This window comes from Engystomops pustulosus, chromosome 2, assembly GCF_040894005.1.
Source record: "Engystomops pustulosus chromosome 2, aEngPut4.maternal, whole genome shotgun sequence".
Taxonomy (NCBI): domain Eukaryota; kingdom Metazoa; phylum Chordata; class Amphibia; order Anura; family Leptodactylidae; genus Engystomops; species Engystomops pustulosus.
Window position 1 is genome coordinate 220,442,249 of NC_092412.1, and position 18,399 is coordinate 220,460,647.

General features: G+C 41.3%; 1 protein-coding gene across 1 annotated transcript in view; it reads left to right on the top strand.

Moving 5' to 3' along the window:
- WSCD1 (WSC domain containing 1) overlaps positions 1-18,399 on the top strand; it is a 156,372-nt gene that overhangs the window by 95,929 nt on the left and 42,044 nt on the right. The window contains exon 5 of the mRNA XM_072138212.1: positions 10,804-10,919. Within this exon, the coding sequence (XP_071994313.1) occupies positions 10,804-10,919 (116 nt within the window). The remainder of the gene's footprint in view (positions 1-10,803; positions 10,920-18,399) is intronic.

The window sequence follows — 18,399 nt, forward strand, 5'->3', positions numbered from 1 at the left end:
ATCGAAAAGACAAAAAATGTTAAAATCATCACAGAAAATACTCAAACACACAAAAGCGATAGTGCTTAGTTAATAGTACAATCAACCGTCCCAATAGACATGTAAGCAGATTCTGAGAGAACACAGTGGGGGTAATTTACTAAGGACCCGAATCGTGTTTTTCCGACGGGTTATCCGATTATTTCCAATTTGCGCTGATTTTCCCTGAATTGCCCTGGGATTTTGGTGCACGCGATCGGATTGTGCCGGCATCGGTGCCGGCATGCAAGCGACGGAAATGGGGGGGGGGGGGGCGTAGACATAAAAAACCCAGACGGATTTGGAAAAACTGCCGCATTAAAAAAAAATTACACTCTTGACACGCGCTTACCTGCACCCAGCGGAGGACGGTGAACTTCAGTGCACTCCGACGGACTTCAGCACAGCAGCACCTGGTGGACATTGGGGGAACTACCCGAATCCTCATCAGAGAATGCGCCGCTGGATCGCGAATGGATCGGGTAAGTAAATCTGCCCTAATGTGTATATATATATATATATACAGGCAGGGCCGGATTAAGGTTGGTGGGGGCCCCTGGGCGCAAAATATGGTGGGGCCCCCATTAAATGTAGTCCAGACAGGGAACAGATATCGCTATACAAAGGCCCCCAGCAATCACTATATACAGTCCTCAGCAATCACTATATACAGCTCCCCCAGCAATCACTATATACAGCTCCCCCAGCAATCACTATATACAGCTCCCCCAGCAATCACTATATACAGCTCCCCCAGCAATCACTGTATACAGCTCCCCCAGCAATCACTATATACAGCTCCCCCAGCAATCACTGTATACAGCTCCCCCAGCAATCACTGTATACAGCTCCCCCAGCAATCACTATATACAGCTCCCCCAGCAATCACTATATACAGTCCTCAGCAATCACTATATACAGTCCTCAGCAATCACTGTATACAGCTCCCCCAGCAATCACTATATACAGCTCCCCCAGCAATCTCTATATACAGCTCCCCCAGCAATTACTATATACAGCTCCCCCAACAATCACTATATACAGCTCCCCAGCAATCACTATATACAGCTCCCCAGCAACCACTATATACAGCTCCCCCAGCAATTACTATATACAGCTCCCCCAACAATCACTATATACAGCTCTCCCAGCAATCACTGTATACAGCTCCCCAGCAACCACTATATACAGCTCCCCCAGCAATCACTATATACAGCTCCCCAGCAATCACTATATACAGCTCCCCAGCAACCACTATATACAGCTCCCCCAGCAATCACTGTATACAGCTCCCCAGCAACCACTATATACAGCTCCCCCAGCAATCACTATATACAGCTCCCCCAGCAATCACTATATACAGCTCCCCAGCAATCATTATATACAGCTCCCCCAGCAATCACTATATACAGCTCCCCCAGCAATCAGTATATACAGCTCCCCCAGCAATCACTATATACAGCTCCCCCAGCAATCACTATATACAGCTCCCCCAGCAATCACTGTACACAGCTCCCCAGCAATCACTATATACAGCTCCCCCAGTAATCACTATATACAGCTCCCCCAGTAACCACTATATACAGCTCTCCCAGCAATCACTGTACACAGCTCCCCAGCAATCACTATATACAGCTCCCCCAGCAATCACTGAATACAGCCCCCCAGCAATCACTGTATACAGCTCCCCAGCAATCACTATATACAGCTCCACCAGCAATCACTGTATACAGCTCCCCAGCAATCACTATATACAGTCCTCAGCAATCACTATATACAGCTCCCCAGCAATCACTATATACAGCTCCCCCAGCAATCACTATATACAGCTCCCCCAGCAATCACTATATACAGTCCTCAGCAATCACTGTATACAGCTCCCCAGCAATCACTATATACAGCTCCCCCAGCAATCACTGTATACAGCTCCCCAGCAATCACTATATACAGTCCTCAGCAATCACTATATACAGCTCCCCCAGCAATCACTATATACAGCTCCCCCAGCAATCACTATATACAGTCCTCAGCAATCACTGTATACAGCTCCCCAGCAATCACTATATACAGCTCCCCAGCAATCACTATATACAGCTCCCCCAGCAATCACTATATACAGCTCTCCCAGCAATCACTGTACACAGCTCCCCAGCAATCACTATATACAGCTCCCCCAGCAATCACTATATACAGCTCCCCCAGCAATCACTATATACAGCTCCCCCAGTAACCACTATATACAGCTCCCCCAGCAATCACTATATACAGCTCCCCCAGCAATCACTATATACAGCTCTCCCAGCAATCACTGTACACAGCTCCCCAGCAATCACTATATACAGCTCCCCCAGCAACCACTGTATACAGCTCCCCCAGCAACCACTATATACAGCTCCCCCAGCAATCACTATATACAGTCCTCAGCAATCACTATATACAGCTCCCCCAGCAGTCACTATATACAGCCCCCCCAGCAATCACTATATACAGCTCCTCCAGCACTCACTATATACAGTCCCCCAGCAATCACTGTATACAGCTCCCCCAGCAATCACTATATACAGCTCCCCCAGCAATCACTATATACAGCTCCCCCAGCAATCACTATATACAGCTCCTCCAGCAATCACTATATACAGCTCCCCCAGCAACCACTATATACAGCTCCCCCAGCAATTACTATATACAGCTCCCCCAGCAATCACTATATACAGCTCCCCCAGCAATTACTATATACAGCTCCCCCAGCAATCACTATATACAGCTCCCCAGCAATCACTATATACAGCTCCCCAGCAATCACTATATACAGCTCCCCCAGCAACCACTATATACAGCTCCCCCAGTAATCACTATATACAGCTCCCCCAGCAACCACTATATACAGCTCCCCCAGCAATCACTATATACAGCTCCTCAGCAATCACTATATACAGCTCCCCCAGCAATCACTGTATACAGCTCCCCCAGTAATCACTATATACAGCTCCCCCAGCAATCACTATATACAGCTCCCCCAGTAATCACTATATACAGCTCCCCAGCAATCAATATATACAGCCCCCCCAGCAATCACTATATACAGCTCCCCAGCAATCAATATATACAGCCCCCCCAGCAATCACTGTATACAGCTCCCCCAGCAATCACTATATACAGCTCCCCCAGCAATCACTATATACAGCTCCCCCAGCAATCACTATATACAGCTCCTCCAGCAATCACTATATACAGCTCCCCCTGCAACCACTGTATACAGCTCCCTCAGCAATCACTATATGCAGCTCCCCCAGCAATCGCTATATACAGCTCCCCCAGCAATCACTATATACAGCTCCCCCAGCAATCACTGTATACAGCTCCCCCAGCAACCACTGTATACAGCTCCCCCAGCAATCACTATATACAGCTCCCCCAGCAATCACTATATACAGCTCCCCCAGCAATCACCATATACAGCTCCCCCAGCAACCACTATATACAGCTCCCCCAGCAATCACTATATACAGCTCCCCCAGCAACTACTGTATACAGCTCCCCCAGCAATCACTATATACAGCTCCCCCAGCAATCACTATATACAACCCTCTAACAATAACTATATACAGCTCCCCCTGCAATCACTATATACAGCTCCCCCTGCAATCACTATATACAGCTCCCCCAGCAATCACTATATACAGCTCCCCCAGCAATCACTATATACAGCTCCCAGCAATCACTATATACAGCTCCCCCAGCAATCACTATATACAGCTCCCCCAGCAATCACTATATACAGCTCCCCCAGCAACCACTATATACAGCTCCCCCAGCAATCACTATATACAGCTCCCCCAGCAACTACTGTATACAGCTCCCCCAGCAATCACTATATACTGCTCCACCAGCAATCACTATATACAGCCCCCCCAGCAATCACTATATACAGCCCCCCCAGCAATCACTGTATACAGCTCCCCCAATAATCACTGTATACATCTCCCCCAGCAATCACTATATACAGCTCCCCCAGCAATCACTATATACATCTCCCGACAATCACTGTATACAGCTCCCCCAGCAATCACTATATACAGCTCCCCCAGCATTCACTATATACAGCTCCCCCAGCAATCACTATATACAGCTCCCCCAGCAATCACTATATACAGCTCCCTAGCAATCACTATATACAGCTCCCCCAGCAACTACTGTATACAGCTCCCCCAGCAATCACTATATACTGCTCCACCAGCAATCACTATATACAGCTCCCCCCAGCAATCACGATATACAGCTCCCCCAGCAATCACTATATACAGCACCCCCAGCAATCACTATATACAGCTCCCCCCAGTAATCACTATATACAGCACCCCCAGCAATCACTATATACAGCACCCCCAGCAATCACTATATACAGCTCCCCAGCAATCACTATATACAGCTCCCCAGCAATCACTATATACAGCTCCCCCCAGCAATCACTATATACAGCTCCCCCAGCAATCACGATATGCAACCCTCTAACAATCACTATATACAGCTCCCCCTGCAATCACTGTATACAGCTCCCCCAGCAATCACTATATACAGCTCCCCCAGCAATCACTATATACAGCTCCCCCAGCAATCACTATATACAGCTCCTCCAGCAACCACTATATACAATACCCTAACAATAACTATATACAGTCCCCTAGTAATCACTATTCGAACCCCCAGCATTATTTATATAAAGTCCCCCTATAACAACTATATACAGACCCCATAATAACTATAAACACCTCCTATAATAACTATATACAGTTCCCTATTATAACTATATACCCCCCATAATAACTATATACACCCCCCTATAATAACTAACTATATACAGTTCCCCTATTATAACTATATACACAACACCTCCTATAATAACTATATTCACCACTCTTTAATAACTATATACCCCCTATAATAACTGTATACACCACCGTTTAATAACTAACTATATACCCCCAAAATAACTATCTACCCCCTATAATAACTATATACACCCCCTATAATAACTAACTATAGACCTCCTATAATAACTATATACACCACTCTATAATAACTAACTATATACCCCCTATAATAACTATATACACCACTCTATAATAACTAACTATATACCCCCTATAATAACGATATACACCACTCTATAATAACTAACTATATACCCCCTATAATAACTATATACACCACTCTATAATAACTAACTATATACCTCCTATAATAACTATATACACCCCCTATAATAACTAACTATATACAGTTCTCCTATTATAACTAATTACACAACACCTCCTATAATAACTAAGTATATAGCCCCCATAATAACTATATGCACCCCCCTATTATAACTATATACACAACAGCTCTAATAATAACTAACTATATACCCCACCAATAATAACTATATACAGTTATATCCAGTTTATTTTATAAATAAAATTGTACATCACCTTCCTCCGTTCCCCCGATGCGCGCCGTCCTTGAGTTCTTACCGCGCGGTTATCTTCGGAGGTGTACCAAGATGGCGGCGCCCTGCTAGCAGCCAGCGCAGTGACATCACACGCGGCGCCGGCGCCGTGACGTCACACACGGCGTCGGCGCCGTGAACACAGGGCGCCGCCATCTTGGTTTCCACGGATCATCAAATGGCAGAGCAGGGAGCTTATTGTTCCCTGGCTCTGCCATAGCATTAAGCATTTCTAAGCCCCATGTGCGCTACTTACGGCGGTCAGCCCGGACCCAAATACATAGTGGGCGAATCGGGTGGTCATGCGACCGCTCGAATCGCCCACATTTGGTGGGGGCCCCTTTAAGGGCAAAGTGGTGGGGGCCCCGGGGCTCTAGCCCAGGGAGCCCCCCCTATGATCCGGCCCTGTATACAGGAACCAAACAGTATCATTGCCCAAAAACGCGTTATATACATAGGTGCCTACCAACAATAAAGAAGCTCCCAGACCACCACTGCAGCACACCGACGTACGTTTCGCCGTCGCTTCCTCAAGGGGCTGTTAGCCAGCAAATAGTTTCTTATATTCTGTAGAAGATTGAAACTTTTTCCAACTTCCCCATGTCCCCTGATACTTCTCATATACTCCTCTCATGTAGGCTGTCAATCCTTCCATTTTCCTTATCTTCTCAATTCTTGGAAACCAATCTTTACAAGTAGGAGCACATATATTCATCCACTTTGAAGAAATGCATCCTCTGGCTGAATAATTAAGGGGCCTAAAATTGAGGTCTTATACCTCTCTATAAGGATCTTGGAAATATGAAGTAAACAGAGCAGTGAGTCTAATTCTATTTCATGCTCACACATTTGACTCACGACTTGTCCCACGGAGTTCCAAAATAGACACATTTTTGGACAATCCCAAAAAATGTGTAACAAGGAGCCCACAAATCTCCAACAATTTGGTGAAACAGATGAATACATTTTGTTATAATAATAATCTTTATATATATAGCGCCATCAAATTCTGTAAAGCTTTACAAATCATGGGGTTCAATACAACAGGGACTCTGTACCACCATGTTAATAATTTTAACCCTAATTCATGAATATTGTTGGCTATCGAGGATCCATGTACAAGTTGATAGATATATTTTTCCTGTTGTTCTGATATATCCATCCCCAAGTCTCTTCCCCATTTATCTATGAAAGCTGGTCTACCTCTTTCTACATTATCCCTTAACTGCATGTATATTACTGAGAGCGAGTGTGCAATATGTCCTTCTGCTTAAAGGGGTATTCTCATCTTGGCATTTACATTCAGTTTCATTAATCTGCCATATATAAACATTTCTTCAATTGGATGTTATTAAAAAAAATGTTCCTGTGTGAAGATAATTTCTCTTAAATGTAACCATGTTGTCCCTTAGAAACGAGATAGCTACCTCGGATACGGCAACGTCTGATAGATTGAGTGCACAAAGAAACAAAAGGTTATTGTATATAAAATGTCTATGAGTTACTACATGTCGCACAGCCGTCCTGTGGCAATGATCGCTGAATCCTGGTGGTTTGGCAGGACTCTATAGCGCAAGTCTGGCCACCGCTGCCAGAATATGACGTGGTCGTATCTGAGGAAAGTATCTCGTTTCTAAGGGACAGAATAACTACATTTATGAGAAATTATCTTCACACAGGAACATTTTTTTAATAACATCCAATTGAAGAAATGTTTACATATGGCAAATGAATTTTATTAAATGTAAATGCCCTGATGGGAACACCCCTTTAAGCATCTTTCCTCAAACAATGTTAATATTCTACAAAAGAAACTTGCAGGCAGTAATGAATCAGTGCAATTGTTTTGCTCTCCAAAAGCCCAAATGGACAAAGCTTTACTTATAAATCAGCCACATTTTCCCCAGCACAAAATATAGTTCAAACAATAAAAGTAAGGGTTAGAGTTGAGATCTTCTAAAAGAAAGATGCAGCAGTGTTAGGATAAATTCACACCTGCGTTGAGCAGGTCCACATCCCATTTCTGTTATTAAATATATCAGAGACATAATAAAAGCATCAAGCATTCATTTTTAAAAATGTTTTTCTTTGCATGCATTGAAGCCTTTGGAGAATGGTAGGAAATGGAAGGCTATGTGCACATGAACATTTTTTATGTGCTAGCCATTGTTGCAGGCATGGATTGGACCTTAATCTGTTCCGACCCTAGCATGGAAAATCTCACGCGTAATACTGTAGTGTATTAGTGTAGTGTCTAAAATTTATATCAGGAACATAATTTGTTTTTTTTTTGCTGAGAATTTTGATATAGAACAACCACTTCTGCCACCCTGCAACATCTAAAATGTGGCATAAAACCATATCACAAACTAGACAAAATTTCTTTGTGTGAGCACAGCACTTACAACGAAATATCTGGATAGTGTCACTTTTCTCTCTCAGCATTGAATTATCTGCTTGAAGTTTTGCTACTGATTGCTGTAGTTATTTTATAGTGTGTGCAGGTAGTCAAGTAATGTAAAAAAAAAACATGCGACTCTGAACTGTTGGCATGGCGAGGCATTGTAATACTAGGTGGTTGATGCCCATACACACCACGAGGACTGAAAACCCCCTAAACCGCCTCCTTCCGAATACAGTTTAAAATAATCACCCTCATCCACAAAGCACTGCACAATGCTCTTGTGTCACCCCCTCATCCTCATAGACTGTAAGCTCTTGTGTCACCCCCTCACCCTCATAGAATGTAAGCTCTTGTGTCACCCCCTCATCCTCATAGACTGTAAGCTCTTGTGTCACCCCCTCCATCCTCAGACTGTAAGCTCTTGTGTCTCCCCCTCATCCTCAAAGACTGTAAGCTCTTGTGTCACCCCCTCATCCTCATAGACTGTAAGCTCTTGTGTCACCCCCTCATCCTCATAGACTGTAAGCTTCTTTGTCACCCCCTCACCCTCATAGAATGTAAGCTCTTGTGTCACCCCCTCATCCTCATAGACTGTAAGCTCTTGTGTCACCCCCTCATCCTCATAGACTGTAAGCTCTTGCGAGCAGAGCCCTCAATTCTATTGTTCCGTATGACTGTGTTTGTTTTGTCTTATTTTATTTGTATACTGTTTATCTGCTATGTATAAAGCTCCGAGGAACATGTTAGCGCCATATTAACATTACTATTACAGTATTATTATGTTAGGACTGACTATAAATGCACTCCGCTACTTTTATAGCATCTGTTGTGCTTCTAAACACTATCTATCAGGCTCATATGGACGATTAGTCTTGTCATTGCCATTTACATATTGTTTTTCTCTATATAGTACATTATTTGAACACTTGCCAGAACAAAGCCTGGTGACTGAAATGGTTAATATTTTCCTCCACATACCAATTTTTCTGCTTCAATGCAGATCAGAAGAAAAAATCAATAGAAATGGCAGAATGAAGGGAATCAGCATTTATTTTTCTGCTTATTTTGTCAGCATATGACATTTGAACCTGTAATGAAATATCACAATATAAGGCTTGTTGTAATTGCTAATCAGACTGGCCCTTCACCTGAGAGAAAAACAAATGCCAACTAGATCGCCTCTGAACGGCGACTACAAAAAACTTAAATTGCATGTTTCCCTAAGGACATTGTTACCAGGATGAAAACACGTAGGAAGCTCCTAGATCTCTCTCCGGCTTCTTCCTGTTGTTGTATGACACAGATCCATGATTTTTTACAACACATGAGTTAACATTATTTACTTCAGAAACGCGGACCCTCATTACAAGTGTCACCATCAGAGATCTTGTAGGCAAATGTCGCATATTACATAAAAAAATTGAATTTGGCAACGTACTAAATAAGTATAAAAAACAAACTCATAAAAGTGTACAGTGCTTGGGGTCCATTAAAGGGATGGCTTAGTTTAAAATCCCATTTTAATGTAGATTTTTAAAGATTTAACATAAAAACATAATATTTAAAAAAGAACGCAAATTTATTTCTCTGGGATAAAGGGGTTGTCCGAGTTTTAAAAAATATATATATGTGGCCGGGAGCGGGCTGCCTAAAACAATAAAGCTGTACTTACCTTTCCGGTGCCCTCCGGTATCCAGCGCTGCTGTCGCTCCGGTCCGGGCACCATGTAAACAAACATGGCCGCCGGAGCAGCGCTGCATTCAGCTTCCGGCCGGCCGTGGCCGGGTACGCCTATCCGTCCCTATACACAGCATTGTGTATGGGGGCCGGAAGGTTGTCGGGTCCGGTCGGAAGTTGAATGCAGCGCTGCTCCGGTGGATACTGGATACCGCCAGTATGACTAAGGATTGACTAAGGATTGACTTCCGAAACGCGTCATGGCTTTTTTCTTTCCCATGTGCACATGGTTTTTTAACCTTATGAATTAAAAGTTAGTTTTTATGCTTCCATTTTTTTGATTTTTTCATATATTTTTTCTTGACTTCCCACATTTTTGGATCCTCGCTGGAGCTTACCTTCGTTTGTTCTTCCACATTGTCTCGGAGCGGCCCGACTTCTTTGCTCCGTGCGCCCGATCCTCATATGGCCTCCTACATGTCGGTGAGCTGAAAGAAAGACTTTATTTCCTTTTGCCTTTAAAACAGAGAAATGAAATGTATAGTTTTGTTATGTAAAATTACCTTCCTTTGCATAATAATATACATTTTAGGAAAATAACATTTTTGCATCGCCACCTTTCAAACCCAATAACATTTGAAATGTTTTGTCAGTTTGGCTGTTTGAGGGTTTTTTGTGACCTGTAGATTTTTGTCATAATGGATAAAAATTAATCTAGTTCAGTCTAGGGTGGTACTGGTGTGGAGGTACAAAATGTGTGTTTTAGTCAGGTTTTTTTGTGTTGTTTATATTATTTTGTCTCTAACATAATAAATTTTGATCTCTCATGCTGTGGATATTCAGACCCTTTTATATTTTTTACTCTTTGATTCATTGCAGCCAATTGGTAAGATCAAAAAGCTGCTTTGCATTGCCAACTTCTGGCATGAACTTTTCGCCCCTAAGGAAAGGACAGCTAAGTTCTTTCAGTTGCATTGGGGTGATGGTAATTGACCCTTCACAATAAGATATTTATTGCCTATCAAATAAATGTTGATTGTGGGAAGTCGCTCTGACAGTAGTAAAAGGGAGTGGTAAAAAGGCAGGACATTGCTCCCCACATGCCTACAGTGACTGTATATTAAATATTGTAGCATAATTTGGGGTAATATCCACTTTAACCAGGCTTAACACTTTGAGATAGTTTCATCAACTTTTTATTTCATTTCTTTTGCAGGGAGGAATTCAACCTACAGAGGATGTTATAGGGCTCCAGAAAATGGGACGCATGTATTTCCTGCATCATTCTCCAACCTCACTACAGATACATGCTTAGATTTCTGCTCCTCTAAAGTAAGTGAACTTTTCATCTACATAAGTATTTGATACTCACCAAATTTTCGCACATGCATCCAGTGGAAGTTTCCCGTAGAGCCCTAGTAACTATATGACACCCTTCTTTTAGCCAAAAAGTGTTTCCCTCATATCCCCATAAAAACAGAGTTAAAAACTTGCTTGTATTGGGGGACTATAGAGCCAGTCCAATGTCATGTGACTAGGGTGACATCACCACAGGTCCTTTAGCCTCTTAACATTAACAAACTGTACCCCATGCACATATTTCACCACATAAAATCACAACATGCCTTCATGGACTGCTACTCCTCTCCATGCAGGCTGTTGTGATTTCATGTGATATGATATGCTGTGATTTCATGAGATATATGCTTGGTGTACAGTTTTCTAATGTTAGGAGACCAAATGAACTGGGATGATGTCACCTTGGTCACACGACATTGCTACTGCAGAGAAAGCAAGGGGATGAGCTGCTCGATTCAGCCCGAGGAGGCCACACCACCTTGACTCGCTATAGACATCCTTGGATACCAAGTAAAATTATAAAATTGACTATTTGGGAATCTGAGGGGAACGAATTTTAGCTAAAAGATGGGTATTCGATAGTTACTAGGGCTCTATGGGAACCTGCCACTATATGTATTTGTAAAAAATGTGGTGACAGGTTCCCTTTAACAGATTTAAATCAGATGTAAGTAGGTTGGATTGGTTCCCTCAATTTCAGCCTTCATCTTTAGTTTAAAGACAAGGAAAACATCTTTCCAAATAGGCCCAAACCATCTGCCAAAAATTTTAAATTAAGGAACACTTATAAGGGTATATTATATTATTATACCAATCATTAGGTAATATTACTATAGATTTTACCCAATCACGGTTGTTCACCTTATAGCTTCTGTGGTCAGTTGTGTTTACTCCTATTATGCTAATCACAGTTGTGATCTAAATTGTTGGTGGCACATTGAATATCACAGTATTGCTCTCAGGAATCTACTCTATGTCTGAGTGTACCTGATATTAGTGCATTGTGTTGTCACGTGAAATCCAGTCAATGGAGAACACATTCTCTATCTATTGGTTACTACTACTATCGCTATTGAGTTTCACTTCACCGATTATGCTGCTATTTCCTTGGATTGAAGAATGATCTTTGCTGTGTAGAATATTTATAGCATACAGTTAATGATATCAGCATCCATAAGTCTCCGTCTTGTACTGTAAATGCGACATGTGTTAATTAGTGTTGTCCGCTGACTGAGGCAATTTACCTGCTACAGACAATATAGCTCATCCATTCTGTCAACTGGGAAGCAAATATTATCCTTATACAGGTCACCCAGTGACGCTGTTATGTGAATATGAATGTTGTACAATATACAGATTTACAGTTTAAAACCGTTTCGCTAATATAACAAATGTTTTTCTAGGAAAGAAGGGCAGTAATTTAGCGAGTTCTTTCCAGCATTATCAGTAGTGCCATGCTTCCTCCTATACGTAATTAGAATACAGATAAGAGATCTCTTTTTAATTGCATGCCCCTGAACCCAAGGAACAAAATATCAGTTAATCAGATGGACTGAAATAAATGATCTAATTATGAAGCATGTAGTGCCGCTAAGTTAGACTTAAAGGGATATTACAGTTTTGCTAATAAATCTTATATACTTATAATGACATACACAATTTCCCAATAAACCTTTTTAGTCTAGTTTTCACATATTTAAAAGCCCCCACCAAAAAATAAATAAATAAATAAACAAAAACGGGTTCACCATAAATTCATGTTCTCTGAAGTCCAACTCCTCACATTCTCATAAGAATGGTGATCCAAAAGTCACTTGTGTGAATGAAGCATGTGAGTACACCATTACACCAGTCCCACGTGGGAAATGAAGTGATGGCCCACATGCACATGTTGCTGGTCCTGTTCTCTTAAATGGTTGGAGCAGCAGGACAAGCATGTGTCCTGCTACTTTCATTTGAAAGTTATTGTTAGAAATTGCCAAGTCCAGCATTTGCCTATGTCCTGCATTTACATAGAAAGTGAACAGGTCTCCAGGAGATAGCCAAGTGCTGTGTTTGACAATGGAGTAGCAGGACATATTGGGGAAGATATACTATGCCTTAAAAGGCATGTTTAAAGACCCATCTCTGCTTTAATAATGCTTTTCCACCCCACATCCCACTTTCGGTGTCATGGAGTGGGAGCGGGGTGTGACTCCCCCAGCCCATCACTGAAAAACTGACGTAGACGATAGTTGAAATCTCCACTAAATCAGACCTGGTGGAGATTGATTCTGGCGTGCAGTCCGCGTCTACTAAGAGGCCCAAGCCTCTTAGTACATCCAGCACAATGTGTGCCAGCAGGTGGGGGGATATTAAGACTAGTGTTATAAAACGCCAGTCTTAACAGTTCCCTCCATTAGAGAGAACAAGAGCTCTTTTCTCCAGATTGCTTAGGGTCCCATTCTCATGATCCCAGCAGTTGGACCCTCACTAATCAGCTTGTTATCTTATCTTGAAAACTTAAAAAATTGGTAGATCCCTTTTATGAGGTCTAATCTGACCACTTTATCCAATCACATTGTCAAATAGTGTAAGGATACACCCAAATGACGTCACCTTCACCAACTGTAACTCTTTGCTTTCTTTAATATGTTATGTTCCACTCTACTGAGTTCTACTTGAACAGTTTAGGTTTTTTACTCCAACTCCACCATTCCCATACAATCATTTCTGTTAGTTTAAGCACCCAAGAGGGTAATTATTTTGCACCATATTGAGGTCTATTAAACAATGTAGACTTTTGGTGTTGGTGGAGGTAAAGAGTATTTTAAAGACGGCCTATTATAATCATAATTCTGGCTATTCCTTTTACCATATGTAATAAAAAGTGTTATCAAGTAATGCAGTGGAATGTATGCAGCGCCGGCGTCAGCACTGGACCTACCAGGGCAAGTGCTGGGGCCTGGTACCCCTAGGGGCCCACATAAGACTGTACATAATTAATTCATAGCGGGTGAGAGGGAGCTCTTTAGGATGATAAACAAACAAATATTTTAGGGAACAGGAGTTTTAGTTTCTTAATTTTTAATGCCGCCACGTGTGTTCACTACAAAGGGACCCACTGAGGCTCTGTCGCCTGGGGGCCTACTGAAACCTGAAGCTGACCCTGCTAACATGTTTCCATTCCCTTCCGACCCCCTTACCACTTATTGCTTTCACTATTGTGCATAATCATACTACTTTACTGTACATTTGTTCTAGCATTTACATTAATGGAGGGCCGTATTGGTTAGATAGGGGGGAAGGTTTTTGTATGAGCGGCATCTTGTATAAAGAGGACTATGAGCCTTTCTCTTTAGGGGTTATTGAACTAGCGCAATATTTTATGGCATCTGCAATAATAACTAGTGATGTCTGTTATTATAACAAGATAGCTGCATATTCCGATGACAGATCTGATTTACATTCCATGTGGTTTCCCTGTCACCCCCATCAACAGTTCGATGATATATTTGCAGGGCAGCGGCAGAGAATGTGAAATCCCCAGTAGTCCTGCATGTTATTATCAGAGCAATCTTATCATTTCGAGGGAATTGCGGTTTATACATATGGAGTGTGTCTGACTGTGGCACGCTCTGCTCTTCATTAATAATTAGTTGCACAGTCCATAAAAAATAGAAAAAAAAAATCTTGATACCAGAAGCCTTCTGCTTTACGCCACGTTCTGTAGGATCCTCAGTGAGAGCAGTACATTTTAAGTGATTTCATGCAAAGTAGACTATTTTTTCCCCACCAGGTCCCGATATGTTCATGTAACCACTTTTCTAACAAGTTTTTTCCCAGGCGTTTGATGCACTCAGTGGCTTTCCTATTAAGATGCATATCACCATCTGCTAATCATGCAGCATTCTCTGGTGATGGAGCTGCATATCAAAGTATATTTTTGCATTTCATTTCCTATCTATTTGCATAGCGTATTTTTACATTAAAAAAAAAAAGAAAAAAAATATTAATATGCAAACTATATTTGCACTGGTTGCTTAAAGTGTAAATATATGGAGGACTGGAAAAGGCAGCACAAGTAATAGAAAAATAAATTCTGGCACATATTATACAGGTGTAAAATTTATTCAGTGAGTGGCGGGGACATTTCATCTTCGATGCAAAATTTGGGAATAGTTATGGTTGTTCACATACAGAATGAGGACCTAGCACAAGGATCCTTGATCTTTATTTATTACTAAAAAGCATTTTGTTGTATATTACAGCAGGACGGTTTGTTTTCATTGGTCGCTACAGTGGAAATAAGCAGCAAAATTCAACCTACTTGACAAATTTACCCATAATGCAAGTTATGCCAATGCTTGTTGACCCAGTGATCAAGGGAGGACCATGGTGTGGTGGGATGCATCTGATTCTCGGGGACCAGGGGTTATAAAACTATTGGTTTGAGGAGTTACTACTATATTTTAGATCGGGGACCAAAAGACAAATCAGTTTTGTGCATTAGGAGGACAAACTTTGGGTCCACGGCAAGCTCATACCGACACATATGAGAATGCCTTGGTGGGTCCCTGAGTTAGGAGGGCCCCAGCTCCAGTTTGAGAGGTACATGGCACAGTACACCCCAAGAGTGGTTCCTTGACATCACATGTCGGCTCTGGGCTCCAGAAATGCAAAATCCACTCCTGTACAGACTATGTAGAGCCAAATACCAAGGAGAATGGTAATAACCCATATGTCTTTACTTTTGTAGGAATTATTTTATAGAATTGGACATAAAGACAATGGAATTCTGTAAATATTTGGGTCACATAAGTGTCTAGATTGTTAGAAAATTTGATACAAAGCATGTTAAGCACATTTTAGTATCTGTTATGGTAATAGGTGTGTTTTGAGGAAGAGGCATGGCTTCATGGGAGGGGTCATGTGCGAGGTAAAATCTAAGCCAAAAAGGAAATGTAATTTACGGTAATACTAGCCAGTCCTAATCTCCGACAGCATTACACAATTCTGTGTAGTATGAGACTGTCTTATTTAACTTTTAGAAAACTTCACTGTATTTCTTCCACTGTGGTTCTCAAAACAGCATTAACCAATATGCTAGGGGCGCAATAACAGAGCCTAGGTCAAGTGCTACAAAAATATCCATGCATTCAAATCCTAGTGCCTCGTTGAGCTGCCAATAGCATCAGGGAAGTTAACATATCATTGTTATAACATGAAAAAAATTACGGTAGGTTGTATTATTATTTTTTTTTTTCATTTTATAAAATCATACATATATCCGGACAAGTTCAGCCAAGATGATAGCAAGGAAGGACACATCTGTTTTAAGCACAAAATAAATAAACTTCTATATTATTGTACTTTGCTATTTTCTGAACTTTTTTTTTCGTTTTGTCATTTTCCCAGGAGGCTCAGCAGTACAGTCATCCTTGTTTGTCTTCCCAATGTTGTTGACTGGTGTTTTTTCTGTGTTATTCATTGTTTTTATAAAACAGCCTCCAGATTTACAGAAATATTTCCTTTTCCTTGGAAGATTGACTCCTAACTTACTGTGCTTATACAAACTTTACAGTAGGAAGCTCGTGTGTGAAGTAGGAAGCCTGCATGTCCTCTGTTACGTACTGGATTTCCTTACACCATCCTTCTTAAGATTCCTTAACTTTGTGGAAATGGAGACAGTATTTTAACAAGAGGCAAACTTTGTAAAGTTGTAAACTTTGTAAGTTTTAAAAATTGTAAAACTTTTATAGGTATCTAAATGCACAATCAGTTTGTGAGTTTGCCTTTCTTTTCACTAACACCTTTTATAAATACACTTGGTGTCATAGTGGAATCAGCAACTGCAAAGAAGGGGAACATTTAACTATACTTAATATACAACTACAGGCGGTCCCCTACTTAAGGACACCCGACTTACAGACAACCCCTAGTTAAAGACAGATCCCTTTGCCCCCTGTGACCTTTTGTGAAGCTCTCTGAATGCCTTACTATAGTCCCAAGCTACAATAATCAGCTGTAAAGTATCTGTAATGAAGCTGTATTGATAATCCTTGGTCCCATTGCAGCAAAAAAAAAATGTGAAATTTCAATTGTCAGTGGGGCAAAAAAAAAATTTTGTCTGGATCTACAATGATAAAATACAGTTTCGCCTTACATACAAATTCAACATAAGAACCTGCTTCTATAAAGAAAGAAAAAACTAACTCAAATCACAAAAATAGTCAAACTGAGCAGGAAAATTATGATTTTCTTCTTTTTGGTGAAATATTATTATAAATGATTCCCTTATGCTTCAGTGTAATAATGATTGACATTTCTAGATTTATAGGCTTGTCTAATAGCTCATGGGGGCAGCAGTTCTGTGCATCCTTCTGTGAAAAAGAAGCTATGACATATGAAGGTATAGGAAATACGTCAATCTTTCCAGCTAAGTTTAGACCCTAGTTAGTAGATAGCTTTTAGACATCAAAGAAGTAGTCATGTAACAGTCGACTTGGGCCCGTTTACTGGGCAGTTCCTTTAATCTGCTGTTAATAAAGCTGGCTAGCTGCTGTCTTATAGCACGATTCTTGAAATTAAACAAATTTCTGTGCTGAAAATAAATGCCAGGCTACCACGATTTGAGACTACTGGATATCAGAATAAAGTTATCCTTGAGCATCAGGTTGCAGGAGATTACCTAAATTTCCCTCAGCAAAAACTTTCCCTAACACATTGAATGAAGAAGCAGTTGATCATCAGCAGCTCGAGCTCCAGCAGTCTCATACTGATCACCTACTCTACAGATAGGTCATCAAGATCTGAAACGTGGAAACCAATCTAACTCTAAATAAACTATAAAATGTACAGAAATTTTGTGTAATTCAAGGGGAGGTCAGCTACATGTCTCTGGAGATGCTCCTTTCCCTTTTAAAGATGGACAATGGTTGAAGTACTGTAGTATTCAGACAGCAAGTTAACTGTTATACTGTGGAACGGGTGGCATCTTGGTGATTGATCATGTGGACCAGCGGCCACAGGGATCGTGAAGTAAGAGCTCACCAAGCATGCCTTTCAGGAAGCCTAATGACATGATGCAGGAGTTAAACCAAACCAGTCTATCTATTTGAGAAGGAACAGATACCCAACTGTAGACAGCACTGTTTCAATGTAGTTGCATCTCTTCAGTACAATGTAGGGAAGAGGTTTGGCTGAGTGAGAGTTTATTGACTAGGGTTAGGGAGTAAGAGTTCTCCTTACAGAGACTTTGCGAATTAAGGCTATGTGTAGGTATGTGATGCCATTGACTAGGGGATTCTGAGAAAGTTAACTTTTATACTGTGGAATGGGTAACATCTTGGTGATTGAACATTTGCTGACCATGTGGACCAACGGCCACACGGTTCGTGAAGTAAGATCTCACCAAGCATGCCTTTCAGGAAGCCTAATGACATAATTTGGGATTTAAACCAAACCAGTATAT